Source organism: Botrytis porri (assembly GCF_014898465.1).
Source record: "Botrytis porri strain MUCL 3234 chromosome Unknown BPOR_026, whole genome shotgun sequence".
In the NCBI taxonomy this organism is placed as follows: Eukaryota; Fungi; Ascomycota; class Leotiomycetes; order Helotiales; family Sclerotiniaceae; genus Botrytis; species Botrytis porri.
The window spans coordinates 16,860-44,628 of record NW_024066100.1 but is presented as its reverse complement, the minus strand read 5'-3'; the positions used below and the strand labels follow the sequence as shown (position 1 = coordinate 44,628).

Here is a 27,769-nt window from a genome sequence, read left to right as displayed (position 1 = left end):
TGATGAAAGGTGTGGTACAAGATAAATTTTGGTTTGTACGACGTAAGTTGAGGGGTAATATTGGCGTGGATCACAATGCCGCTTTAGTGCCTGAATGAATATCAATTAAACTTCAATTTCTAGACTTGTATGATTTTTATAACAAATGAATCTCGAATGAGCTTTGAATGTGTTAATAAGTTTTATTGATTGTATAATTGCCTCGTAGGTAGGTCGGTATACTTAATTACACGAAGTCACTAACATCTAGCTAGGCAGATTTTCCATAGAGTTTATCACCTAGTTACATAAAGCAGCTACCAAAAATACTGGTAAGCTAATCGATATGACAACCCCCACTGCCCCTCCTTTCTAATACCGCAATTGCAACTTCCCATCAACACTTTCCCTCTTCCTCTTCTCCCTCACATCCGAGCAAGCTCAATATCATCAGGCCTATCACGCTTTCTGCATTGAGAACTCTCTTCTTTATATCCATTTACTTTCACCAAGCTTCTTTCCGAATGACTACCTCCACTTGGTTCACTTGGACCACTAACAAGTTCATCTTTTGCACTCGATGAACCGTCCAAATTCTCCTTCGGCTTCCCCTTCCAATTCTTCGGAACCCTAAGCAGCCAGTATGTAAACAAAGTCATAACGATATTAAAACCCACATAAGCCCACATGACACAAACGTTGCGCCACCTGTTCGTATAGCTCATACCACCAGCAGCAAGGAACTCATCCGAGTTTGCCAGAGGACAATAAACACATCTACTCTTTGCAGAAGGATTAGTGAGATAGCCTCCCGCTTTCTGAATATAGCTAGCCATATAAGAGCCACAGGTACTTCCAGTTACTGGTTCAAAATGAAGAGATTCGAATTGAGAACATGTGACTGGGACGTTGCCAAGGCCAATCGAGAGTATCCCATCAATAAGGTAAGTGAACGGAGAAAGACGCCTTACGATATCCCATATCTGAGGTAGTGCTATGGGCGCTGAGATTATACTAGAAGATATCAGCTCGCCGTAATCGTATTCAAAGAGTAGATTGTCATATCATACTTACCCACAAAACATCAATGACAAGAAGAGTGCAGCATTAGACAGATTGCCGGCCATCACCGTAAGCTCAAGACCAGCTTGTACCATATATCCGAATGTACTTGCATATATCAGGTATACCCATATCAGCAGTAGCATCACTCCATTTCTCTCAAGTATTGATTTCGTTGAGATTGCATTGCGATACATCCCCACAGGATAGTACCAACACAGAAATATAATTATTGCCGAAAGTGTGTTCCATGGTAACTCAACAAGAATATTACTAATAATGAAAGCTGGCCACGAGCAAATCTTCGCAGAACGCTCTCGCGCTTCAAACAAAGCTCGTTGCACTAAAACGTTTGGGAGAATCTGCGCAACGAAGCTCGATGCTAGAGTTCTATATCACAATCAGTGACAGTTCAATCTCTACTCACTTAGGAGAGACTCACAGAAGCATAAATACGCCGAGAGTTTGATTCTGCAGATCTTGCAAAGAACTTGCATCTTTAAAGGACGAGAACCCAATAAATAGAGCCTAACACCAATCGTTAGCTTCGGTTGGCAGAGAGGATGACGAGGGGAACGAAACGAACATAAAAAAGGGATAATCCAATTTTCGAATAAATATAAGAAGGTGTCCGCCAGTAGTATAGGCTTGTTCTTCTGAAGCATTGCCAGACTTGTACTACAAATATTGTAGCAAATTCCTTCCGGCGGGGTGGCTTCTTAGTTCCTGTCAGGAAAAAGCTGGATCTTGCAACTAATGCCTTTCTCATATGATCTAACTTTCGATGAACAAGGACTAGCTCATGACTGTTTCTCCAGACTTCAGGCCAATCGATTAGATTTGTTGAACCAGGAGAACGTCCGGTAGTCCTTCTTCATGTTAACTATCCGATCATTGCTCGAGAATCTCACGAACCAAACTTACTGCATGATCCATTCAACAACATTTCCACCTGGAGGACAAGGATCTGCTCCATTGAATTCGAAATATTTCTTAACAGTCTCGCAATTTTCACCAAGCCTACCAAAATATATTGGTCGACCTCCAGGGCCAAGAAAAAGAAGACTATCAAAGCGTTGAAATAATGCTGTCGACGGTTGATGAATGGCGCATAAAACAGCTTGGCCGTGAGCTGACATCTTTTTCAAAAGCTCAACTATTTCCCATGATGTGCTACTGTCAAGTCCAGTGGTAGGTTCATCTAAGAAGAGAAGAAGCTTTGGCTTGGCAACAAGCTCAACACCTATAGTCAATTTCTTTCTCTGTTCAACGTTCAATCCTGAATTGTCATTAGTCTCAACATAAGAACTGGGTTTGGTCTTACGAGCCTTCACCAGGAAGTCCGATGATAGCATCGGCATACACATCCATTTCCAATAGCTTGATCATCTCTTCCACATAAGCAAGTTTCTCTTTCTTGGTAGTCTTGCTCGATTGACGCATAATCGCACTAAACTGTAATGCTTCACGCACTGTCATTGTCGAAAGGTGAAAGTCCTGCTGTTGAACATATCCAACTTTGCGTTGAAACGATATATCTTTGATGCAGCCATCAACAAAAGATTCACCAGAAACTACACCAACATTACTTCTAGACGCCAGCACATCTAACAGTGAAGTTTTTCCTGACCCCGTTGGACCCTATGTGTAATCTTTATCAGCATTGACATCAGGCTCGTTCCATCAGACGTACCATAAGTGCGGTTAAAGTCCCTGGTTTTACCCAACCATCAACATGATCTAGGATTCGACGTGTACCACCTCCAGTTTTGATATCCAGACAAATACCCTTCCATTGAAACGTTGACGTTTGTATTTGGATTTTGGTTATTGGATCGCCATTCACACCATACCTATGAGTATCTGCTCCTGAGTAAATTTCAAGATGTCTTTGCCTCTTAGGTAAAGGTTTGTGTCCCCTTTGAAATAAAAGTATTTCCCTATTCATATTCTCCATCGATATGTGAGTGATAACGAACAGGTACGCGGCCATATAAGATGCCATGAAGGCAAATAGAATGCTCATATTTCTGAGCACGTTAGCTGCTTAGTATCTTGAACGCATTAACTCCATTCAATCTTGTCAAGTACCAAAAATTTCACGAGATTTTCACGTACCGCCATAGATGGTTCGGTTGAAACCCAAACCCAAGCTCAAGATATATAGTCCCCAATACATCTTCAAACCCAGAGATAGCTCCAACAACAGCACACACTCGATTATGAGGGCTTGTGCTAATATAAGATGGCCCATTCGGCACAATATTCCCACAAGGAAAGACCCGACCTGAAAATTCGTTGATTATTAAACTTTCATAGGCGTACAGAACCGGATTGACGTATGTGATCCATCCTAACCATGGCACCATTTTCATCTTAGGCACCACGAATCCTGCATACATCATGAAAGCCAAAATTACGACTGCAGTTGAGAAGATGGCTTGAGAATGAGATCGACAGGAAGCCCCAATGGTTCTGAAAGCCATAGAAAGTGTCAAACTAAGAACAAATGAGAAGGCAACAAAAGTTAAAAATGCCACGGAGGTTCTCCTCAAGCTTGCCATGAAGTACAAAATGGCGTTAAAAAGAACATTACTGCAAATTTTGACTGGTATGCCGCATAGTATTGAAGCAAATGCTTCGGCGAATGGATGAACAAATGCATATCTCGTTTGTTTCTCCGCCACCAGACGTTGATTAGACAATTGGAGAATCTAGTGTGGTGTCAGTGACGCAAAATAATACCTGAAAGCTCGTGTCACTACCTCGAGTGAGTCTGTAAAAGCATGTGATAGTATTGTGATAAACAGTAACATGCTTCTATTGTTCATACTGCTAGTATCATCGGGCATGTCATAGAAGATGATACTCATGATTAGAGCCATGAGAATATTGATTACGAGCACAAGAATTGTGTGATTGATGTCACTTCGTAACCTCTGGAAGCCTCTAGCGATACACAAAACGACTTGTTGTCTTGGACCAAGCTTATATGCTGATTGGGCTCTCCTGGAGTTCAATTAGCAAGTCAAACATCAAGATTAGGACAGAAATCAAAGACGAACAGGTATTTAGCCTGTTGAGATCTCCTCGCAGCTGCAAAATCCAACGCATGATTCCCATCAAATGGGAATTCATTTTCATAAGCTTCAAGTTCCTGCATAAGTCTTGCATAATAACGGCTTGTTTTCCATACCATAACGAATTCTTCGGGAGTTCGTGGTACTCGAAATTCGAAACCTGGCCTTTACCATTGTTAGTGCCAAAATTGAAAAGGATGGGCTAATATTATTACTGGATTATCCTTTCATCTGGACTTGTGAGCGATGTCAAGAAGTCTGCTGTGGTTTGATCTGGAGGACAAATAAATCCCATATCAATGAAAAAGGATTTCGCTTCGTGGCATGGGCCGAAATATATCTGCCGTCCCTCGTATAGAACCTATGGTGCTCATCAGTAATATTTCACGGGGAATATGTGAAAGATCACATACTGTAACTTTATCAAATAGCTATACGTAGAGTTAGCAGTATTCTCTCTAGGCCTGTAACAAATCTTACATCATAAGCTATTTGAGGTACTTGATATAAAGCAACGCATGCCGTTGTTCTTCCAAGGGTTGTAGAAAGACGAATCATTTTACAAAACTCAAGTGCATCAGCATTATCAAAACCTCTGGTACAATTATCCCAACACTGTAAAGTATATCCACTCAAGGCTGCTTCTGCGATGCTCACTCTCTTCCTCTCAGCTCCACTGATACCTTTCACAGAATCACCTCCAACAAGTACATTCTCCACGTGACTAAGACCTAACGTTTTCATCATCACATCCCTCATATGCTCTGCGTATACTTTCCGAGTTACTCCTGGAAAAGTAAAATCGGGTGGCGCTCGAGCTTTAGCCGCGAAAAGTAACGTCTGACCAACCGTCAAGTTTGGAAAATGGCTATTCGACTCGGCCAAATATATTGTTTCGCCTCGAAACCGTGTGTGCATCTCGCTCACAGAGACTCCTTGGTAATTGATATCCGAGTCCGGCTCGACAAAAAGTCCCTGAGTGTTCCCAGATATCGTCTTCAGGAACGTAGAAACTCCGCTTCCTGGCCGGCCAAGAACCAATAGCATTTCACCATGCTCAACCAAACCATCAAATCCTTTGAATATCTGAACCTTCCGTTTTCCAGATCCAACCAACCAGCGAGCAAAAGCGCCAACTTCAGATACAATATTTGCAACATTCTTCTGATAATCAGTTGGTTTCCTGAAAGCATAAACGGTCAGATTTTCAAAAGAAAACCCAGCGCTTCTCCGAGGATATCGTCTCGGGTCCTGTCCCATGAAGGCAACCAAATTGGAAATCCATTCTTCGGGATTAAAATTGCTGCTACGAGGATTCAATGGAGAATTGGGAAGAAGATTCAAGAAAGGATTTTTAAACTGATCCGATACTTCAGGTGGTTTCAATGGGCTGAGAAGTGTGGATGGAAGCTCGAATCTTTGCTCTGCAATTGAAGGTCGAGGCAGTGACGAATCTTGGAATGGATCACTTGGTTGAGGGGCACATTCTACTTTTTGATGCTTTTCACGTGGATAGGCTGCATGAACTCGAGACGGTGGAGTAATGGGAGGCTCCTTTAATTTTGAGTATCCCGAATTGTCCATGATGGTTTAGTTTGTAAAGGTCGAGAGATTCAGGTAATATATCCTAACGAACGCTGGGGAACAAGATCCAAACCTCCCGAACTCGAGATCGTTCGCGAAAGAAATCTGTATCCCACACAAATGGAAGGAGCACTTCACTTCCCCCGACCCCATAAACGCACCTACCTACCTAACGATCAAGCAGGTACTAGACACTCCCTCCATCGATGTTTCTCTTTTCAAAATCTCACTAAGTGGTGAGATTTCTTGTAATTACCTAGTACCATGCATGGAATGGATGAAGTCTCCATGCTTCCATTAGAAATACTCACATCAACAAACCAGGTAATCAAATAATCCATCCGATTGCATGAAAAGAAAAACACAAACTGCTCATCCATTCACTGGGCCTCAAACAAATACACACCAGATCAGTTCAGTTCAGATCCCCGTGAAAAAAATGACAAAATCATAATAGGAGATAGCCATATACAAAACTAAACATTACCTCTTCCCACCCCCGTCACCTCCCAACTGGATATAATTCAAACACTTCAACCGCCATTCAAACGTAACTCGCACGCTCAAAAGAGCACATCATATTTAACAACTCGAATACACGCTGACGCACTGCTTAAATTTGCTTCACTGTGCCAATTCGCTAAATCTTGTCCACGTCCCATCTCCTTAAATTACAATCTTCAAACGCTCTCATCCTACTAATTCAACCAGTTTTCTCTGGTACTGTCCCAGGTGCAAAATCGGTTGCATTGGTTGTTGCCACAGGACTAGCGACTGCCTCCCCTCCCGTAATTATTCCCCCAGTTTGAATTGATTCAGGTTGTTTTTCCGCGGGGTAGCTCATTGAGCTTTGCTTTGAATCAGCCGGGGATGTTGGACTCAATGGACCCATTGGACTCGTTGCTTCTCCTGGACCTGATCCCGCGACCGATCTGATGACTTCATACCATTTATTGGCATCGGCTGCTGAATGTGCCTTGAAGGCAATTTCAGAGGTACCAGTCAATTTACTTCCTATTCCCTTGGAAACATCTTTTCCTTTGACATTAAACTTTTCACCGCTGGTGCTTCCAATCATAGCATCTGGAAGGTAGATGGATAATTCAGGAACAGGGTCTTTGCGAACGTTGTCATTGTCTTTGAATTCGTGGAGGAATTTACTTGGAGTTACGACATAGTACCCTGTAGTGTAACCAGCGAAACTCAACTTGTTTCTGCTCTTGCGTTCCAGAGAACCCTCGATAAGAGCCTGAGTGCTAGCGTGATTCTGGTTGGGGAAGCTAATTGCTTCTACTGAGCGATCCGGGGCATTAGGATCAACAAGTAAAGCTTGGTTACGGTTAACGAAGCCTTCCCATTCCAGATTTGCAGGGACTTCTTGACAAGCGTTCAGCATATCTGAAAATAGTGTTTGTTCCCTTTGAGATTGGCTCGTAACTATCTGAGTGAAACTCATCATAGTCTGTTGGATGATCTCAATAACATGAGCCTCAAATTGCGCAAAGTTGTTTTGAACTTGGATAAGATCATGACGATTGGTGTTTTCCTCCAAAACTTGCTTGTGAAGCCGATGTAGAATACCTCGGTGAACAACATATGGATCTTCAGCCGATTTCATGGAAGCAGCGCTGGATTGGTAGTTTGCAGTTTGTGATCCCAAAAGCTCAATATGTTTTTGCGTGATATTTCTAGCCTTCTCGACTTCTTTCGCTCCCTTTGAAGCCCCAGAAAGCAACTCCTTAGATTTGTGTTTGATTTCCTTGTGTAGACGATCGAGGATGGGGAGTACCGTGCCTTTCAGATTCTTCTCGGTTTCGAGGTGCGAGTTGATTAAACCCTATTCAGTCAACATTTGCGCAATAGCAAAGCATGGCATAAATCATACCTGAGTATTCGTTCGCATATTTTCAAACATGCCTGCCATACCTCCCAACTCCTGCTGAAAATGGTGCCCCTCTTTTAAGGGGTTCGCGATAGTCTTCAAGACCTTCTCATATTCCTTTGATTGTTGTCTTTGTACTTTCTCCGTCGCTCCAATATAATCCTCAAGATACCCAACTGCATGTTTCCAAGCTCTCAATCTTTCTCCTAACAATTCCGAAGTCTGCGCGCGAAGATGTAATCAGCCACAAGCGTTCCCCTATCTTCCCCCGACCCCGATATCTGACCTTTGACAATCTGCAAAGTTCGCAAAGATACTCACATCCTTAGGATTCTCCAATGGTACTGCCTCTCCCTCATCCGTACGATCCGTCAACGCACTACTTGTCGAGAATGATCTCACTGGCATATTCGCTGGTGTCGACCCAGGAGCTCCTGCTACTTGTGTCCCCGACATATTGGCGTGTAATGACTGTTTGCGCATCATCTTGTATTAGTTTTCCTTCTCCAAAAAGGCAGCTTGTGCAAAAAGTGAAGGGAGAATGGGAGATTGAAGCAAGAAGAGCGACGTATGGATAATATGCAAGAAGATATCATTCACTATCGCTCGCTCGCTGTACTCAACTTACCTGGTAACTGAGTGGGGTGGTATTCGCGACCCTTGTTGTCGTTTGTCTTTCGGTAATCTCGAATCCTGGTTGCGGATATGGACTCAGTGGAGTGTGTGGAGGCAAGGTATATTAAATCTTTTGTCTCAATTTAAAAGATACGATTTTCAAAGGATTCTAGAATGATATTGGATTTTGAGATCGAAGGAAGCTGGCGATGATAATGAGGTTATCGATGAATAGATTGGTGGTGATGATGATGTACTCAGGTATTGTACTCCTTTATGTTTCCCACCCGAACCCCTCAGCTTCCCACTAAAACAACCCCCATTTCTTAGCTTTAATAACCTACGTCATTATCCGCCCTTCCAGCATCTGATATTTGAGGATTCGTTGAAAATTAGTCTGATTCATGCATAATCACTCAAATCACTCAAATCACTCAAAGCACTCAAAGCACTCAAAGCACTCAAAGCACTCTTTGGTGAAACAAAGAAGTCCAAAAGTTATGACGATCACTCATCTCAAGTAGATCAGATTACAAGACCCTGATCTTCCATTTTATGGACTCGGAGTTATGACGAACAGGTACGTTTCAGATACTTCATGAAATTCATCTTCACAGCCACGATTTAAAATGCAGATCTCATAGATCGTATACTGGGGTATCCGAGTCTTTTCAGCATTGTGGTAAAATCAACGTTAAAATAAAGCGTATTAAGTTAGATCTTCAACGAACAACAATGCTATGTTTCCCACCACGAGTCTCCAATGCCACACCCCCATTTACAACCTTCAAGTCCCTTGACCCCTTGATTTCTTTTCCGTTCAAAACAATACTTGGCACAACCCCCGCCTTTCTGACCGGTAAGATCAATGACCCTGTAGTCCCTTCCGGCACCGCAAAATTCAACGTGTATCCCGTCTTCGTAAGATTCCAAGCGGCTTGGAATTTCCCCAATGTAGTCACAAATCCACCTTCTGCACTAGTCAGGTCTCCGAATTGTGGTGTTAATTGCCACGTTTTGCCCAGGGGGCTAGTAACACTAAGACCCAATACAAACTCTGTGAGGGCGGATGTGGGTCCTGAAGACCAGCCATGTGCGTGAGATACATACGAGGTATCGTACATGTAACCTCTGCTTGATCGATATGCAAAGGTACCATTTTGGAGATAACCTTCAATGACTGTGCTTTCGGTTCCATTAGGATTGTTGAGATACCAACCCCAACATCGACGAATGAGATCGAGCGCACGACTTGTCTCTCCAATTGTAAAGTGGGCTTGGATCTCGAAACTCGATATGAAGGGGGATATGTTTTCTGGAAGTTCGGGCGCGACAGCTCCAATTGGGGTCCAATTCTTGAGAAGGTTGGCGGAAATAGTTTTAGCTGTAGGGGAAGTTGGGGAAACAACTCCGAATAAAAGAGCCATGCTATTTGCGTCTTGAGGGTGTAATGTAGTTTCTGTTGCATTGTCTTTGAAAGATCCATAAGATGAATCGAAGCAGTACTTATTGACGGCTGTTTTAAGAGAAGCCGCATGACTGGTCCATGTCGCCGTCAAATTGGTAGTATCACCAGCCCATTTGGCAAGATCAGCGCCAGTAAGAAGAGTTCGATAGAGACTGTGTATTTGTTAGTCAACCACCTTAATCACATTGACATCAAAACATACATCATTTGCGCCTCACTGTTATTGAAACCTTGTTGCCAACGGGCCCAATCACGAATTCCAGTGACCTCAAGGAGACCAGGAGCGCTGACTTTTCCATAAACATAATTCATCGCCAATTGATACTTCGCCCAGTTTTGCAAAAGGAACGAAGTATCATTGGTGTAAAGAACGTAGTTGTAAGTTCCAATCATAGTCCACATATGATATGTATCAGAGCCCAATTGTAGTAATGGTGGCCCTGCCTCTGGAAATGCACCCGTCACATTGTTCTAAATTGAGTCAGTCCGAATCTTCGGCCATTGAACCAGTTTCAACGCGAGAAATGGGTATGTAAAAGAAGGTGTTCCCACACTAGTTAGGAACAAAAAGACCAACTAAATATTAACATACCTGGTAATTGTACATGACCTGAAGTGCATTTTTAACACTGACGAGGTCACCAATACTAACAAATGTCGATGGAACAGCAATACCCATGTCACCAGGCCAAACGGCTCGATCCCGCTTCGCTCCATCTACAATGATTGTGTCACCCGGTCCCATAGAGCCATTGTTGGCCCAACCCACTTTGACAGTCGGGATTTGACGTCCAGTATTTACAGGAACTGCATTTGTTTGCAGAGTGTAAGCACCAGAGTACCAAATCTTGTTTAGCATTTCATCACTGCTGTGAAAGTATCCTTGATATGCTTGTAAATTTGACCATGTTGGCTGGAACCCAATTTCAAGAACGATGCTGCTAATATTGACATTCGTGGTACCATTGGCGATCAGGAACAAGGTCAAATATCTGAAACCTCCACGAAGCGAAAGATCCGGCATGGTATATGTTCCTGTGCCAGCCGATGTGAAATTTGCATAAATAGCGCCATCTGGTCCTTTGAACCCTCCATTAGACGAGTCCGACCATTCTCCGATGTAATCCTTGGCTTCTGTGAAAGCCAACCCGATTGCACCAGGCCCTGAGGCAGTGTATTTGAGAGTCACGAGTCCGCCCACCTCTTTACCAAAGTCAAGAGTATATTTCGAACCATTTCCAGAAAGTCCGATCGAGCCCGTGAAGTTAGATAGAACAGCTCCGGTTGTTGCGGATAAGACCGATTTCGGAGATACCTGGCGACTTGAAGGTGCATAGATATTTGCATCCCAAGGACCTGGAAAGGCAGCTTCCAGAGGTCCACTGCAAGTTGTATTTTTCCAGCATGCCTGAGCAGAAACCAAATCTAAAGAAAGAGACAGTGCGACAAAGGCAATCAAACGTTTGATTAGAGCCATGATTTGAGAGCAGCACTCTGTATGAGCGCACAATGCTTCGTTGTCGATGGAATTCCCGCGGGAATCCACGCCATTTGTACCAATTCAGGAACAAAGTCAAAGTTGCATCAGTAATGGATTCTCCAAAACTCGGTCAATGGATATACCGAGGGAGAGTTTTTCCGAAGCGGTTGAATTGTCGAGAATTGCAGGCTTCTGCAGGTCAAGATGCGGGGAAATAGAGTACTGTGGGGTAAACATCAACCAGTTGTTGAACCCCGTTTTGTTCGTACTCTTCACCTACTGTTGGATGCGTACGGGGATATGAAGTTGGAGAACGACTGCATATATGCCAGCAAAGGATTATATATTGACCCGAAGAGGCGACATGACGTTGTCACTGACAGGTTACCCTGGGGGGAGCAGGAAGCAGGGAAGCATGTCGGAATACACCAATGTCCATTCAAATTCCGGAGAGAGAGAAAGTCAAAATGATTGATTGACTTTGAGTGGCAGGAAATTTCATTTGATTGATAGTGTGTCTGCATGTAGGTTTGTGTAAATGTATAATTTAGAGATGTCTCACAATCTCAAAATCGTATTTCTCTTGATGAACTCCACACCTTTGACGAGAGACCCTCGTGTTTGAGTACGTGGTGTGTCTTGAAGTGAGGTGGTGAGGTGAGCTCGTGAGGTTTCGAACATTCACAAATGAAGTCAATGCGAACTTGGAAGTTGGAACTCTCAACATTGTGGCTGTGAGGAACGAGAAATCCCGAGGTCGAGCTAATCGTACAGCAAATATTGTTATTGGGTGACGGTATTCTGGCACCGTTTTATCTGTAGGTAGGGTTATGCATAATGACAGAAATTCGACCAAAGTGATGTCGTTTTGGTCATGGTGATTGAAGGTTTCTTTGATTTTGTTTCGATTTGCTTTTTTCTTGTCTTGTGGCAGGAAACGGCGGGTGCGAATACGACATGACATGACATGACACATACGAAGAGAAGAAATGGAAGAAGAAAAAAAGATTCTAGATCGATCAACCGTTGCCCACCCGCATACACACACACACACACTCACAAATGCCCCTGAGCCAGCCCATGTTCTATAATTAACCTTGGTCATAATTTCTAGTCTTCTAAAACTTCTTTTTTTTCTCCTTACTACCTACCTATGTAACCCCGCAAGAAGGAATATATATATACACATATATATACACATCAAAGTTTAGAAGAGGATGCCTTACGAAAAGCCTTTGAGATGTCTGTGATTCATGAAAGCCAGAGTAATTTGGGACCCTGACAGTGAGCATGGATGTTTGAGAGACAACTTTCGGAGGCTCAATTCATCATTTGAAATGACAGCAGCATCTTCATATATATATATATAACCAAGTACCTATCATCGGGAAGAACAAGCTTCCGGTGCGTGCCCTCTCTGACCCCCCTACGTCTTTTTCTTGGATTATCGTGTGTTTGCGCCGCATGCCTGGGTAGCTAATCACGGAAAGGGATGGTTAAGAATCTCTCAATTGAAGGATGACTCTAGGCGCTGTCGCAACCAACCGACATTAGAACTCTGAATACCTGGTAAACAACATGCAAAGCTCATCAGAGATGGAAATACAGCCTTGGATGAGGAGGAGGTGGGTGGGTGACACGAAAAAAAGTCTGGGGAGATGTAAAAGGTCTCCAAAAGCACAGCTGATAGAGTAGGCATTGGTATACCGGTACCCAATAGATGATGATGTTCAACATGAAGCTTGAAGAATTTTCAAGAATACGAATGAGTAGTACTATGTACCATGCATGTACCATGGCCTTAAATTTTCATTATGTCACTATGCAGTATGTATGTACATGATGTATGTACGGTACTGCACGAGTACAATCGTGATATCTAATTCTACAAGATCAGTCAGTTTGTCATATGCATGGGAGACAATGCAGTTTGTCTGGTGATTCCGACAACATACAGCAATATCAGTTACCTACCAATCCAGTTGTATCTACTCGGTAAGTAGTGCCCAGATGTTCATACACTCATATGTGGACTCGGACATTCGATCATTTATCCCCTATTTCGGATAGCCCCTATGTGATATTTTCGTCAAAGAGTGAATGTTACAAGTATATATGTTTGTTGGACTTACCTGGGTAGATATGTGAAAAATCTCTTGATTGAAAAATCTGTGTACCACATAGTACCTGGTACCTAGAACTTCTATTCTCTTTATTAGTTTCTTTCAATAGTTGATCTTATGGTGATGGTTGATTGCTTCCCATACATGATCCATAGTAGGGATGATCAGATTTAAGACGATTTATATCTTTCGCTAACAAAATCTACTATGTACTCTGCAGACACTCGTAAATCCCATAAATAAAGCCCAAGCAACCACTCACTCCATTGTTGCTCCGTCACTCCATCACTCACGGGTCACCACTACTGGTCACTGGTGGACACCCCCCCCAAAAAAAACTCTCCCCCCAATCTATCCACTCATATGCCACTTTTACTCACTACAACAATCCCCATTTGGTCCCAATTGCACAACTCGAATTAATTGAGATCCTTCCTATTTACCATAATCAGTATCCCCAAACAACACTTATTACACTTACACTTACACTTACACTCACACTCACACTCACACTCACACTCACACTCACACTCACACTCACCACTCACACTCACCACTCACCATTCACACTCACACTCACACTCACACTTACACTCGATCATTACCGCATACAACAACATTATGCCATCGCAACTCTTTTCTCCACTTTCACCCATTTGACATACTTTTATTTAATGTGCCCATCGATGTATATTTATTAAGCTCTTTAATCCTCTCCAGTCTTGCCACACTAATAAGCCCATAACCCATACACCTCCAGATGAGATCGCCGGTATCGTCAGTGATTCTATTAGGTGCTAGTTCTTCTATCTCAGCAAGGGAATTCTTAGAAGACCCGCATCACAACTCCCGATGAAGGTATGCACATCTCTATGGAATAGTTACTACATTGTGCGACGCGACGTACATGGTGGGAAAGAAGCCGGATCAGAATAGTATTTGCGAGTTGCTACCTTACTTACCCAACAACTCCTCATGCTTGTCTGCTTGTCTGCTTGTCTGTTGGACATTCAAGTCGGATCATTCTCCCTCCCTCTCAATCTCTCTGAATTTACTCTTGCTACACTTTCTTTCCTTGCTAGACCTTGGTCCTTGTGTATAATACTTTTTACAAAGATATCTCACTTATTTAAGAACTGTTGCAACAAACTTTACTAACCTCTTTTCTCTTCAATAGACCTCTTCGAGACCTCGAGAACAACTTGGGGGGAGTTTCGCACCTAGACGGGATCCACGAATTTCTATCAACGATCCAAACCATCATGTAACGGAGGCGATTGGGGATATGTATGGGGATGATGACTATTCAAAACAAGATTCACGGCCTCTTAGCTTTATGCCGTCCTCTTCCAGTGAGTCTATCGAAGAAATAACGAATTCATTTTACGACACAAACAGCAGTATTAGACCCAGCCCAGTACCCTTAGTAAATGGAAACCACAAAGCGCATACCTCACCAGCAATCATGCAAAGTCCCAGAAGTCCAACATTTGGAGATGGGGGTCCAATATCGCCATCTTTGTCCTTACGTGATCCTAATGCAGGAGGTACCGCAAATGCGGAGTTCCCGCTGAACGATATCGACTATGAATCCGGGCCAGCTGCTGTCGCACAAGAGCTAAGTAATTTACAAGCGTTACGGCGAATGTCTATGGATGTGGGCAATACCAGTGATCCGGATCTGCCATCGTTCCAAGGTGTATCTTCAATGCCCTCAGCGGCTCCAACAGGGAACGACAACGAGGACGATCCATCGCGACTCTTTTGGGTACCCGCCAGAGTTCACCCCGAGCTTGCACCCATGGAATTCAAAACCTTCCTAGAGAATCGCGTTCAATCGATAAAACGACGATCTGGAGATCAGAACTCATTAACGGCCAATGGAGTTGATCAGAGTGGGTCTGGGGCAAGCTTGAGGAGGAAGAAATCTATGTTGTCAAGGCAGATTGATAATTCGGGTGGTAAGGGGGCTATAGGGTATCAAGATGGGGCAGAACATCTAGAGAGGAAAAAGTCTTTATCATCACATCACACGCCCGATCTCAGAATCTCGGATCTTCAGGAATTGGACGAGTTGGTAAAGGATCCTTCAAAAGCAATGCAGAAATTGAATCTCGATACGGGAAGGGGTGAGGGTGCTCAAGGAGAAGATTTACCTATCTTACCCCAAGCACCCGGAATCGGTCTAAGGAGGTCCACACACACGACATATAGGAGGGGAAGCTTAAGAAAGGGAGAGCGAGTGCCATTTTCAAAAAGGGCTGGCTCTATTCGAGCTGATACAGACGGGGGTGATTCACCAACGGCTTCGCCGATTGATGGGCGTCCATCTGCAGGTTACCCTCTTACACACACCCTATCAGAGCCTTCAGGTAACACGGACAATTTCTCGAGACCCAACAGGAGTGCACGGCGTATGCAGAACATTGATCAGGTCCCACCAGTTCCTCCAATTCCGGGAAATATTATCCACGAAGTACCTACACGATCTGATTCTCCAGCTCCAACATTGAATGCAGAAATATTACCGAACGCCAGCCAACAGCCTTCTCCCCCTGCTCATGATGCAACTCGATCAAGAAGTGCTAGCCATCCTCGAACGGATTCGCCAGTCCCGCGTATAGTAGAGACACCACCTCCTGTAGAAGAAACTTCGGAACCACAAATGGGCAAACAGTCTCTCCAGTACCCCGAAAGAACATCCTCACAGACTACGCAAGTTTCACCGAAGCAACACGCCTCCCCAGTAATCCCTCAAGCTGCTCCCCAAGTTGCTCCTCAAGCTGCTCCTCAGTCTATTCCAGAACCTCCAGCGAGATCGAACAAACGTCCGGTATTAGAGCGACAAGCTTCTTCCGGCGGTGCCAATCTCCCAAAGACATTAACTGCAAACGATATGCCTCAACATCAGCAATCTTCTTCACTTCCGGTGAACTCTTTGAGAACAGATGCGCTCACTCACATTCCAACCTTCGATGATAAGAAGATCGACAAGAAAAGTAGAAAGGAAAGAGAGGAGGAAAACTCTGGGCCTCGGAAGACTAGTTGGGGTTGGTTCAAAGGGAGTGATGAGAAGGACAAGAAGGATAAGAAAAAAGATGATAAGAACAGGGGCAAGGTTCCGTCGGAGAAAGTGCATGATAATGCTCGATTGGATGTTTTGCAATCCACCATGGAGACAACTACGAGAGGTCGGGAAAGTTTCTTAGTCGAGAGAGATAATGTTGATAATAAACTCGAAAATGAACGCAAGAAAGAAAGTAGTCGTAAAGCTGGCGGGGAGCCTAAAAAGGAAAAGGACGGCATCTTCTCGTCCCTTTTTGGTGGTGGAAAGAAGAAAGCCGATCGAGATTCAGGGGGCAAAAAAGGAAGCTCACTTCGCACTCTTTCGCCGGAACCACCGCAACGTATCTTGAAGCCAGATATTGATTACAACTGGACAAGATTTTCAATAATGGAAGAAAGGGCAATTTATCGCATGGCTCATATCAAATTAGCTAATCCCAAACGGGCATTATACAGTCAGGTTCTACTCAGCAACTTCATGTACTCGTACTTGGCCAAGGTTCAACAAATGCATCCACACATGCAAGTACCTCAATCTGTGCAACAGAAGAAGGCAGAGGCAGAGAAAAAGCAGAAGGAGCAAGAACAAAAGTACCTAGAGCAACAAGAACAGTTGAGACAACAACAGCAACAGCAGCAACAAGAGGGTGACCAATATCGATACGATTACCACCAGGTATGATTCCCTCCATTTCAGGAACTTCAGAATATTTTGAGCTGACACTTTATAGGGCATCACTCAATATGCTGAACAATCCCAGAATCCCAACCATTCTGGTGAGGCTGTTAATTATGTCGATGACTCGCAAATATATGATTACGATCATCAAGGAGGCGATTCCGAGCAGGACCACAATCGTCCACAATCTCGCACCGGCCAAAACAATAGCGAGAATGGCTATAATGATCAAAATCAGAAGTACCACGATTATGGGCGAACGCAATCACATGATCAAGCAGCCGATGACGGTGAGATGTGGTAACATGAGTAACCTCTCTTGTTGTAGCAAAAATTATTACGGGGGTGTCCTTTTATGCATATAACGATGGAGTATAGGCGCTGTTTCATATCTGGATGGATGATTGTGGTATTGGGAAGGAAACTAATTGATTGGAAGCATAGCGTCTGGTTGTCTGTTGTGGTTTCCCTTGACATGGGATCTTCAACCCCTTTTTTTATGTCACAATCTGCTATACTTATAGAGAGTAAGTATGCAATTGTTTATATGTACAACAAGAAATTAGCTCTTGCCTTTATGAAAGCAAGTAGATTAGGTCCGGCTTCATAACCCAGAACTTGGATGCTGATCCAAAACTTTGAATACTCTATTCTTTGAATGTATATTTACGTTGAGCAACTATATCCATGTTGTGATCAAACAATGAGTTGTCGTATGTTGAGTATTGAATGTGACATGTACGGCTCGATGCTATAGCATCAAACTTCCACTTGATCGAAAGATTACATTGTTTCCATGGGAGATACGAAAATTGAAATTGAATCCAGAATTTCTATTTTTAGCATCGAATTCTTCAATACGTCGTATTCTGGTTTGATGCCTTGTGCCTTGTGCGGCGTCGGAAAGCTTCCAGTGACGTTGATATGCTCGTGATACGCTACCGCAGCACTTGTTCTATTTAGCGGGGCTCGATCTTCTAGGAGGAAACCATCTACAACCCTTACTTATTACATTACCTACACCTTCTACACCTTCTACACCCTCATAACCACAAAATTCCCACGACATTTATTTCCTGAAAGATATAAGTAATATAGGAGTTTTTATACGATGTTTCGCGCGCAACAAAATGCCTTTGACGAGGTCGTCGGTAAGTCACTGCTTACGATTTCATTCGAATCCCCAGTCACCTCGAATGAAGCCTTGAGCATGATGCTAATTTATGGACGATATAGCTAAGGCGACCGACGAGAACCTCACCTCGGAAAATTGGGAATACATTATGGATGTTTGCGACAAAGTAACTGGTGAAGATGGTGGTGCTAAAGATGCCGTTGCAAGCATGATAAAGAGGTTGGCGCATCGAAATGCCAACGTACAATTATATACTTTAGAGGTTGGCCATCGCGTGAGTCGGAATCGCTTTCAACAAATCTAACATTCATTATATAGCTTGCCAATGCGTTGAGTCAAAATTGCGGCGCGAAAATGCACAGAGAGTTGGCTTCGAGAGCGTTCACAGATGCACTATTGAGACTGGCGAACGATAGAAACACACATCAACAAGTCAAGGCAAAGATTCTAGAACGAATGGCGGAATGGGCAGGAATGTTTACAGACCCTGATTTGGGAATTATGAATGATCAGTACCACCGCTTGAAGAGCCAGAATCCCAACTTACACCCACCTTCCGCCCCATCAAAGAATCGACTTACGGATTTAGATCGACAGAAGGAAGAAGATGAATTACAGATGGCATTAAAATTATCCATTCAAGATAAAAGTAGTCAGCCAAAGGCTGCACAACCATCCGATTCATCCGCTGGACCGGCACAATCGCAACAAGCTGCACAGCCACAACAAGTACCATCTGGGACCACTGCGGCTACTGTCTCAAGAGTGAGAGCACTTCACAATTTCCAGCCTACAGATGCAGATGAGTTACAGTTTCGAAAAGGCGATATCATTACAGTTGTAGGATCAGTATATAAGGATTGGTGGAGGGGATCCCTACGAGGGAAGACTGGTATTTTCCCATTGAATTATGTCGAGAAATTAGTCGATCCTACACCAGAAGAATTACAACGAGAAGCGCAAATGGAGGCCGAGGTTTTTGCCGAAATCAAGAATGTCGAGAAGTTACTCACATTATTGAGTACTTCATCATCTCAATTAGATGCCCGTGATAATGAGGAAATTACAGTAGGTTTTTTGTATTCTCATTTTCAAGACACTTGCTGACATACTCAGAAACTTTACCATTCTACTCTCGCCATTAGGCCGAAGCTTATTGAGCTTATTGGAAAGTACTCTCAGAGAAAAGGTAAGAACTGGATATTCGTCTAATAAACGGCTCATGATCAGCTCACTAACATACATTAGATGATTTCACACAACTCAATGAGAGATTCATCAAATCATGTCGTGATTATGAAAGCTTACTTGATGCCTCTATGACACAGGCACAACCTTATCAATATGGTCGACCAGGGCAAGTACCTCAAGGTCCACAAGGTTATGGGTACCCTCCTCAAGCCGCAAGACCACAACAAGAGCCCCAGAGATATTATACACCATCTCAATCAGGTGAGTGAACTCAAATATTGATAAACATCGACATACTAAGTCTATGTAGAACCACCATATCAGCCACAACCATCTCCATCTAACGGTTATCCTCCTCAACTCAATGGACCGGCCCCATTTTACGTTGTAGCTCCAGGTCAACAAGCTCCACAATCAGAGAATCATCAATCATATCCCGGACAACAACCTCCACAAGCAGAGAGTCATCTACCATATCCCAGCCAACAGCCTCCTCAATCAGAGAGTTATTTACCATACCCCGGCCAGCAACCTCCACAATCAGAGAGTCAGCAGCCATATCCCCAAAGAGATCCTACCCCTCGTATTCCATCAGGTTCACAACTACCTCCACTTGAAACTAGCAGTCCTCCTCCATCTCAATACCCAACTCCACAACCACAAACTGGACACCGCCCTCAAAGTACATATTCTAATCCACAAGAACTTGCAACTTCTGTCTATGATTCTCCAGTTCAACAACAAAATCCTCATCCATATGCTGCATACAACGAGACAGACCCATATACAGCCACACCAGCCCCATCTCAACCGCCTCAACAATACAATGCTTATAAACCTCTTCAACAACCATCACAACCTCCTCAGCCATCTTATGAACCACCAGCACCTCCAGCTTCGTTGCCTAGTCCAGTTCAAGGGAGCCCATATCCGGTGTTAGGGGATGCGAGGTCAACCTTGCCTAGCCAGGGGCAATACAAGGCGTATCGACGACCGGATAGTAGTGATAGTAATCAGGGACCGAGTCAGGGGCTGGCTAACGCGCCTAGTGCGCCACCCGGGAGTGCATCCAATCCGGCAGATTTTTATAGATAAAATGCTGCTTATTAGTTTGGTTGTTATGGTGTATGCTGGAAAGGAGATGAGGATTAGTGCGAGGATGAATGAGGTGGCTTCAAGAATTCAATGTGAATGGATTTTGACAGAGAGAAGGGAGATCAAATGTGGAGTGGGAGGGATGAAGGAAAGTGATCAGTGAAATCTCGAAGTGCACAAAATGGCAGGGGAGTATACATATGGACGGATGGACTGAAGAATGGATGAATCAATAAATAGGTAATAGTATAGGCATTGATTTCCAAAAAATGAATGGTATGGGAGGGAGGGAAGGAGGGAAATAGAATGGGTGCAAATATCATATTAAATGAAATTGAGGTAGTTGTTGAGAGTTGAGTGTTGGTAATTACTCATTGAATATCCTAAAAGTTTACTGTCTTGTCTCTTTCTGTGTGATTGTGTGTGTGGTATAATTGTGTAGATGTTTGTGAGATGTGGTTGATGTGATGGATTGATATCTAGATACTGTAGTGCAGAGACAACAAAAGAGATTATATAGGTGGTGGGACCTAGGTATTATAATAATATATGAGTGTGATGAGATGTGTTGGGATTAAATGAGTGGGAATAGAATAGGAGAGTTGAATATTGATTCTTTTTGGAAAAGGAAAAGGTGATGGAGGGGATGTGTGGGAATTAGATGAGTGGGGATTAGATGAGTGGGGGATGTTAGGTATATAGGAGATGGGGTAGTGGTAATGGTAGTAGTAATAATAATAGTAAATTTATAATTGATTAGTTTATTTATAATTGTAGAAAATAGGTATAAATAGATATAATAGGTATAAGTAGGTATAAATAGATATAAATAGATATAAATAGATATAAAATAGATATAAATAGATATAAATAGATATAAATAGATATAAATAGGTTATAAATAGGTATAGATAGGTATAGATAGGTATAGATAGTATAGATAGGTATACTTATTGATTTTGAAAAGGTAATGGGATGGGATTTAGTAGGATGGGGATTAGATAGATGGGATGAGATGAGATGAGAAAGAGATGAACTTTAAATCAACTATTCCTTTTGCTATCTCGAAATATCTGGGTGGTTAGGTGGTTAGGTGGTTTGGGGAATGTCTGAGTTGATTGGGTGGGATGAGGGAAATTGGATAGAAGGGAAGAGAGAGAGAGGAGATTTCATGCTGTTCTTGGGATTGGGTTTATGTTGTTAGGGGGTAGTGGGTGGTGGTGGTGGTGGTGGTTGGTTGGGGTTTGGGTTGGTTGGGTTTGAGGTTGAAAGGGAGAGGAGGGAAGAGGAATGGGAGAGAGGTAGGGGGATGGAAGAAAAGGGAAGAGAGGAGAGGTAGGGAAGAGAAGGGAGGGAGGATGGGATGGGATAGGTGGGATAGGATGAGATAGGATAGAATGAAATGAAAGAAGAGAGATTTAAAAGAGGAGTATAGGAGAGGGGTGTAAAATTTGAGTTGAGTTGATTGTAGTGAATGAAAAAATAAGAAGATGAGTAGATAAATAGATAGATTAATGAGGTAGGTAGGTAGGTGAATAGATATATATAAAACAGGCTAGGAATTTATTATTACTTGAAAAGGTGTTTTTTATTCATTAGTGAGGATTTATTGTAGTGGAATGAATGGTTAAGTGGATTAGATAGGTTAGACGAATATATGTGAGATGAGATGGATGGATGAATTGGATTTTAATTAGATAAATGAATATATAGGGGATGAGAGGGGAGAAGTAAAAATGAATGGATTAGAGTATATTAGATTAGATTGTTTTGAATGAAAGGGAGAAGGGGAAAGACATCTAATATAGTGTATAGACTAGATACTATGCATAGCCATATTTCACCAACCGATTATAAAGACTGTGAAACTTTGTTCGGGTGTATCTTTTTGATAGTAGAGGGTATAGAGAGGAGGAATTGGGAATTAGATATTGTGTTTTGTGTATTGAGTGTTGTTTATTGTCTATAGGGAATGAGAAATCTGAGAAGTTGAATATTGTATATGAGAGACGAGGAATCCGATGAGTTGAACAGGATATATAGAATGTTCTGGGTGAGTTAAATAAGTTGGAATCGTCTAATCTAACTCATTCAAGTTCGAGACGTCAAGTACCTACCTAGAAAAGAGGATATCCCTCTACATAAGTACTTAACTATATTAGTTCACATTTTGAATAAAGTATATTGTGTATCTAGTAGATGCAGAAATTCATACTTGTGTGTCTTCATGTTACATGCTTGTATTTTGAATTCGAAAATCGGTTCTCGGAAGAAAAGCGTATCAAGGACTCGATGAGTAGGAGATTATCTGAGTGAAGATATACTCATCGCTACTTTAGATACGTTTTGCAGATGGATGTGCTAATCACTTCGGGGTTGCTGGATGGGATAGGTATGAGGATTGATGGCTGGTTGTTGATGGAGGTCAGATTGTGACGTTTGATGGTTTGGTGGTGTCTCTGTATGTTGTTTGGGATTGGCTTTGGCTTTGGCTTTGGCTTGAACTGGTGGATTCGACTTTGACTTCGACTCTGGACTGGTGGGTTCGGATTGAGATTGAGGTTAGATATCGAGATCGAATGAAGCTTTTGTTGGGTGAGATGAGGAGAGAGAAGATCTAGGGGAGAAGAGGTGTATATGAGCAGTCTGTTGTATGTGGATTTTATGCTAGGTGTTCGTCTCGATTTGGTGATGTTCAATGTTCGATTTCGATATCCGATGTTCTCTTGTGTATTGATGGAATGAGTAGTGATTTGAAGATGGATGACATGAGAGAGATTGGCTGGATTATCTACCTAGATATAGATTCTTCTCCTTCAAAAGTTAGATTCCAACAATCATCGATCACTTACTTATATCATTCTTCACTTACTAGCCTTCATATCTGGAGTTTGATATACTATGAGTAGAGAGTCATATCCAAATTTGTTTAGATTTCAACATAATCTAACCAGACCTTCCTTTTGCTAACTCTCTCCCAAACGCATACATGTTCATTCTCTTCTTTCACAATACTTCATAGCTAGAATATCACGTGAATATGTACCAATCCCAGTCCACATGCCTCGGCTATACCAATCCAGGGTACAGAGTAGGATCTGGAATTTGTCCTACTGCAGGTTTGTGGATATTTAGGTTAATAACTCGAGTAATAACGGCAAAGGATTCCGAACCTAGTCGGTTGATCCATCCATCCATCCATTGAAAATCTGGAGACCCCAAATTCCTAAATTCCCATCACTTTGATAGTGGATATTTGTACGTGCGTACGGAGAATCTACCCTGGTGAAAGATATCCAATGTGTATATCAAAGTTCAAAGTCTCAGCAACTGATCTAACTGTTGGGAGGCAAAATTGCAAATGCGGCGAAGACGGGTAGTTATTCTCTAACACGAAATCATCGACGCAGCTTGTGATGTGAAATCTTAACCATATTCGGCTTCCCAAGCTCTAAGTTTGAGAAACCCGAGAATATGGTTTCCTCATTTTGGAAAATTTGCTTGGGATGAAGCATATATTGGTTGGAAATTGGATAGATGCATAGATGTGCATGTCGGGATGGACTTTTGAATCAAGATTAGGCTTTGCGGCCAAGGTGAGAGGTGTACCGGCTGTGCCGCAGATGGTGTGTTGGTTGGGAATCTGTAATGAATGTTGTCGTTTGCTGAAGCGGTATTGTTGGGATTGAGAAGGCGGTTTATTTGTCAAAGGGAGAAATAGTAATGAAATGTTGTTGAGTTGTCGATCGATGTATTGAAGTAGTCCTGGTGGTGGTGAATTCTAGAAGCATGTCGCGCGTGTAGCATGCATTATCATACAAGCTAAAGTACTTACTACGAGTCGAGAAGATCCTTCCTATCTCTCAAAAACATAGTTTCCCCAGATTAGCACTAGTAGGCGGCAATGAACCATCAACCTTACCAATGATTGGTCCACCTCACGAGATGCAGACACAACTCACATAAAAGCACAACTCATGATGTTCACGTGATATCACGCTATGCTAAGGGTTAACACTTTCCTTGTGCAAAATGTTATCCAATGTCTCATTATACAAACTGACACTACAATGCTTCAAGAATCCCCTCATCGCTTCAACGCCACCGAAATACAAGCGAACCCCCAAAGAAGACAGACGAGGAAAAGCAGAGAGCTGGACCGAATTATGATCTATCACAGACCTCCATCAGGAACCCGTTTTAACCAGAAGCATGATTATTCTATTTGAAACTTTCAATCCCTTGTCGCGGGATGGGATATTCATTCGTGGAAAAGTGTATTAAGCATTGCTTGGTATACAGGTGACAAGCGGGTACCAAAAAGCCAATCTCGCCAAAAAATCAGCTCGATTGCCATGTCAGGCGTTGTCAGCTTATTCCTTTTCTGGAACACGGGGTAGCTACTCCGCAAATGACTTCTACACTAGGAAACATCTCTTCGAATCAGCAGTTCTGATAATTCTCAAGGGTTGACATTTTTTTGCCTCCTCACGGCCAAACGATAATGGGATAAGATTCATACGTGCCAACGAAAGGACCAAGGATCCAAAGTCCTTGTGAATGCTATGAAAAGTATACTTGCATAACGTACGACCCCGGACCCCACAAAGTGGTATGGCATCTTTTCATTGGAGAAGAAAAGCACACCAGGAATGCCTGCCCGAAAATCCGGGGTTGGAGAATAGATTGGTTCCAAAGAATATTTAGCGCTCCGCTATTGAGAGTATGCTTAGACTGGCTGTACGAAGGGACATGGCCAGTCTCCCATTGACAGGGTTTGAGATTGCCATCGTTACAATACATAAGTGAAGCATATTCCGTTGATTTTGGAACCTCATCCCTCTCAGATCAATAGATCCCTTTCAATTGTCATAGTCATTTCTTGTTTGGCAGAAAATTGGAAGTCATGGCGGAGAAGACAAATACTCAGTACGAGGAGGCCGAGCTCGCTCACCCTCGAAGTGACGATGAGGTATGATTGACAGATTCCAATTTAATTTTCTCATAGACGAATTCTAACCACAATTGAATCTACAGAAACATGCAGAAGTTGGAGCCAAAGTTGTCCTCGGAAATGAAACATTCAACGAGGCAATGCTCAAGGAGCCTCCCAAGGCTTTCACGTGGTCGACAATCCAACTCTACACTGCTTGTTTCATCGGATTCTTCTGTGCTACCATGAACGGTTATGATGGATCGCTTATCAACAATTTACTTGTCAACCCTTGGTTTCTCGAGTTCTACCACGGTGAAAATGCTGGAATCTGGGCCGGTATCGTTACTTCCATGTACCAAATTGGTGGTGTGGTTTCATTGCCATTCGTTGGACCCGCAGCCGATACTTTCGGACGAAGATTTGGAATGTGGCTCGGATGTCTCTGCATTATTCTCGGTACCATCATTCAAGGAGTTGCAACCAGAGAGGCAGGTGTGAGACAATTCATGGGTGGTCGTTTCTTGCTTGGTTTTGGTGTCAACATTGCTTCCGCCGCTGGTCCCATGTATGTTGTTGAGGTTTCTCACCCAGCATACCGTGGTGTAGTTACAGCAATTTTCAATTGCTTTTGGTAAGTTTACTCTGAATCTTTTGTTAGTCTCTGTCTAATAAGATACAGGTTCACTGGATCAATTATTGCTAGTGGAGTAGCTCGTGGAGCAAGCAATATTGGAGGCGACGAATCATGGAGACTTATCATTTGGATCCAATTGATGTTCTCCAGTATCATCTTCATTTGCGCTTACTTCCTTCCCGAATCCCCAAGGTGGCTCTACGTCAATAACAAACGCGATCAAGCCAAGAAGATGCTTACCAAATACCACGGAGAAGGAAATACAGACAGTGTATGGGTCAAATTGCAACTCAACGAATACGAAGAACTTTTGGAAATGGACGGTGCCGACAAGCGTTGGTGGGATTACAGAGCGCTTTTCAAGAACAAATCGACTTGCTACCGTCTCTTCTGCAACGTCAGTATCACGATCTTTGGTCAATGGGCCGGAAATGGTATGTCATCTGCTATTCTCTGCCCAAAAATAGTCTAGCTAATAAAATCCAGCTGTCTTGTCATATTTCATGGGCAAAGTTCTCGAGACCATCGGTATTGGCAGTGCTATCGGCCAAGCAAACGTCATTCTAATCAACAATTGTCAACAATTCTGCTGGGCTCTCTTCGGTGCCGCAATGGTTGATCGTATTGGTCGTCGTCCTCTTCTTCTCTTCTCTAACATTGGTAAATCATCCTCCCTAATACACTATCGAGGAAACCTCTACTAACGTCAATACCCACACAGGCTGTTGCGTAGTCTGGCTCGCCATGACCGTTTCCGCTGCCCTCTACCAAGAATCCATTCCGGACCCCTCAAACCCTAAATCCGTCGGCACCAACCACGCAGCCGGTACCGCCTCCCTCGCTTTCATCTTTATCTTCGGTGCCGTCTACTCGGTCGGTTTCACACCTCTCCAAGCCCTCTACCCCGTCGAAGTCCTCTCCTTCGAAATGCGCGCCAAGGGCATGGGATTCTCGGGTTTCGCCGTCGCAGCCGCCGGTCTCCTCAACCAATTCGCATGGCCCGTCTCCATGCAAAAGATTGGCTGGAAAACTTACATCATCTTTACCATTTGGTGTGCGGTTCAATCGACTATTGTGTGGTTTTTCATCCCAGAGACCAGAAATCGTACCTTGGAGGAGTTGGATGAGATTTTCAACAGTCCCAATCCGGTCAAGACATCGATTGCGAAAAAGAGATTGGGGTTGGATGCCTATGGTGATGTGGTTAATATTCAAGATGCTTAATTTTTGTTCACTCTTTTCGAATTGTTGGATGAGTAGGAGTATTCTGGTTGGATCAAGTCTGTCGATCTGGAGCATATTTTCAAGATTGACGGACTAGGTGTAATTCAATAGTTCTCCTCCAAGTCAACAAGGGGAGGTGTGGAGTCCCGCTCGCTTGTGGTGGTTGAATGTTTAGTTATTTAGTACGATACCTATACCTATACCTTTGTATTTAGGTTTACTGCTTGAATATAATGCAATGAAATATACCTTTGCTTTTATACCATTTTCCCGCATTGATTCTATTATCTTACAAATTTGATCTCTAAGCACACAAATATCATAATTCAAATAACTTCATCCCATCCACTTCAACACACAAACTCGACACTCCAGATTAGATAAACAAGTAAACCCCTTGGATCACTCAACACAGTGCACACAATTATATGCCAAATAATCAAGATTCAAGTATGAATTTCATTTCAATTTTCCAGAACCGATTGACATATCGATATATCGATATATCAATCCCCCCCGCCTTCCTACATAGTACC

At 42.9% G+C, this 27,769-nt stretch overlaps 6 protein-coding genes across 6 annotated transcripts; 3 read left to right on the top strand and 3 right to left on the bottom strand.

Annotated features, from left to right (window-relative positions):
- Window positions 1–404: 404 nt before the first annotated feature.
- EAF01_011849 (uncharacterized protein) lies at window positions 405–5,705 on the bottom strand (the record flags this gene model as incomplete). The annotated part of the gene is made up of 13 exons (XM_038920107.1): window positions 405–993; window positions 1,054–1,431; window positions 1,484–1,569; window positions 1,628–1,910; window positions 1,966–2,320; window positions 2,376–2,682; window positions 2,735–3,071; window positions 3,160–3,755; window positions 3,807–4,050; window positions 4,107–4,286; window positions 4,337–4,482; window positions 4,535–4,552; window positions 4,602–5,705. The coding sequence occupies 13 exons, from the start codon at window positions 5,703–5,705 to the stop codon at window positions 405–407; spliced, it is 4,623 nt and encodes a 1,540-aa protein (XP_038764361.1).
- A 590-nt stretch (window positions 5,706–6,295) lies between these two features.
- EAF01_011848 (uncharacterized protein) lies at window positions 6,296–8,389 on the bottom strand. Its single transcript, XM_038920106.1, has 4 exons — window positions 8,216–8,389; window positions 7,909–8,058; window positions 7,591–7,809; window positions 6,296–7,542 (listed from the first exon to the last, which is right to left on the bottom strand). Exons 2-4 carry the CDS (start codon window positions 8,041–8,043, stop codon window positions 6,409–6,411), a joined length of 1,488 nt encoding a protein of 495 aa, XP_038764360.1. The 5' UTR covers window positions 8,044–8,058; window positions 8,216–8,389; the 3' UTR covers window positions 6,296–6,408.
- Window positions 8,390–8,834: 445 nt separating this feature from the next.
- On the bottom strand, window positions 8,835–12,009 carry EAF01_011847 (uncharacterized protein). The gene is made up of 3 exons (XM_038920105.1): window positions 10,263–12,009; window positions 9,873–10,141; window positions 8,835–9,822 (listed from the first exon to the last, which is right to left on the bottom strand). Exons 1-3 carry the CDS (start codon window positions 11,145–11,147, stop codon window positions 8,925–8,927), a joined length of 2,052 nt encoding a protein of 683 aa, XP_038764359.1. The 5' UTR covers window positions 11,148–12,009; the 3' UTR covers window positions 8,835–8,924.
- Window positions 12,010–14,125: 2,116 nt separating this feature from the next.
- On the top strand, window positions 14,126–17,322 carry EAF01_011846 (uncharacterized protein; the record flags this gene model as incomplete). Its single annotated transcript, XM_038920104.1, has 3 exons — window positions 14,126–14,131; window positions 14,451–17,015; window positions 17,071–17,322. 3 exons carry the CDS (start codon window positions 14,126–14,128, stop codon window positions 17,320–17,322), a joined length of 2,823 nt encoding a protein of 940 aa, XP_038764358.1.
- An 807-nt stretch (window positions 17,323–18,129) lies between these two features.
- EAF01_011845 (uncharacterized protein) lies at window positions 18,130–20,439 on the top strand (the record flags this gene model as incomplete). Its single annotated transcript, XM_038920103.1, has 6 exons — window positions 18,130–18,169; window positions 18,255–18,415; window positions 18,472–19,221; window positions 19,270–19,342; window positions 19,402–19,605; window positions 19,655–20,439. 6 exons carry the CDS (start codon window positions 18,130–18,132, stop codon window positions 20,437–20,439), a joined length of 2,013 nt encoding a protein of 670 aa, XP_038764357.1.
- A 4,163-nt stretch (window positions 20,440–24,602) lies between these two features.
- EAF01_011844 (uncharacterized protein) lies at window positions 24,603–27,495 on the top strand. The gene is made up of 5 exons (XM_038920102.1): window positions 24,603–25,411; window positions 25,477–26,006; window positions 26,055–26,443; window positions 26,496–26,669; window positions 26,731–27,495. The coding sequence occupies exons 1-5, from the start codon at window positions 25,346–25,348 to the stop codon at window positions 27,231–27,233; spliced, it is 1,662 nt and encodes a 553-aa protein (XP_038764356.1). The 5' UTR covers window positions 24,603–25,345; the 3' UTR covers window positions 27,234–27,495.
- Window positions 27,496–27,769: the final 274 nt, after the last annotated feature.

Bases quoted from the DNA above. Each gene is read 5' to 3' on its own strand.
- EAF01_011844 (XM_038920102.1), top strand. From the start codon at position 25,346: ATGGCGGAGAAGACAAATACTCAGTACGAGGAGGCCGAGCTCGCTCAC. The intron at 25,412-25,476 runs GTATGATTGACA...TTGAATCTACAG, and splicing joins ACCCTCGAAGTGACGATGAG to AAACATGCAGAAGTTGGAGC. The intron at 26,670-26,730 runs GTAAATCATCCT...ATACCCACACAG, and splicing joins TCTTCTCTTCTCTAACATTG to GCTGTTGCGTAGTCTGGCTC.
- EAF01_011847 (XM_038920105.1), bottom strand. From the start codon at position 11,147: ATGGCTCTAATCAAACGTTTGATTGCCTTTGTCGCACTGTCTCTTTCT. The intron at 10,142-10,262 runs GTATGTTAATAT...GACTCAATTTAG, and splicing joins AGGTCATGTACAATTACCAG to AACAATGTGACGGGTGCATT. The intron at 9,823-9,872 runs GTATGTTTTGAT...ACAAATACACAG, and splicing joins AACAGTGAGGCGCAAATGAT to TCTCTATCGAACTCTTCTTA.
- EAF01_011848 (XM_038920106.1), bottom strand. From the start codon at position 8,043: ATGTCGGGGACACAAGTAGCAGGAGCTCCTGGGTCGACACCAGCGAAT. The intron at 7,810-7,908 runs GTGAGTATCTTT...CTTCGCGCGCAG, and splicing joins CATTGGAGAATCCTAAGGAT to ACTTCGGAATTGTTAGGAGA. The intron at 7,543-7,590 runs GTATGATTTATG...TTGACTGAATAG, and splicing joins ATATGCGAACGAATACTCAG to GGTTTAATCAACTCGCACCT.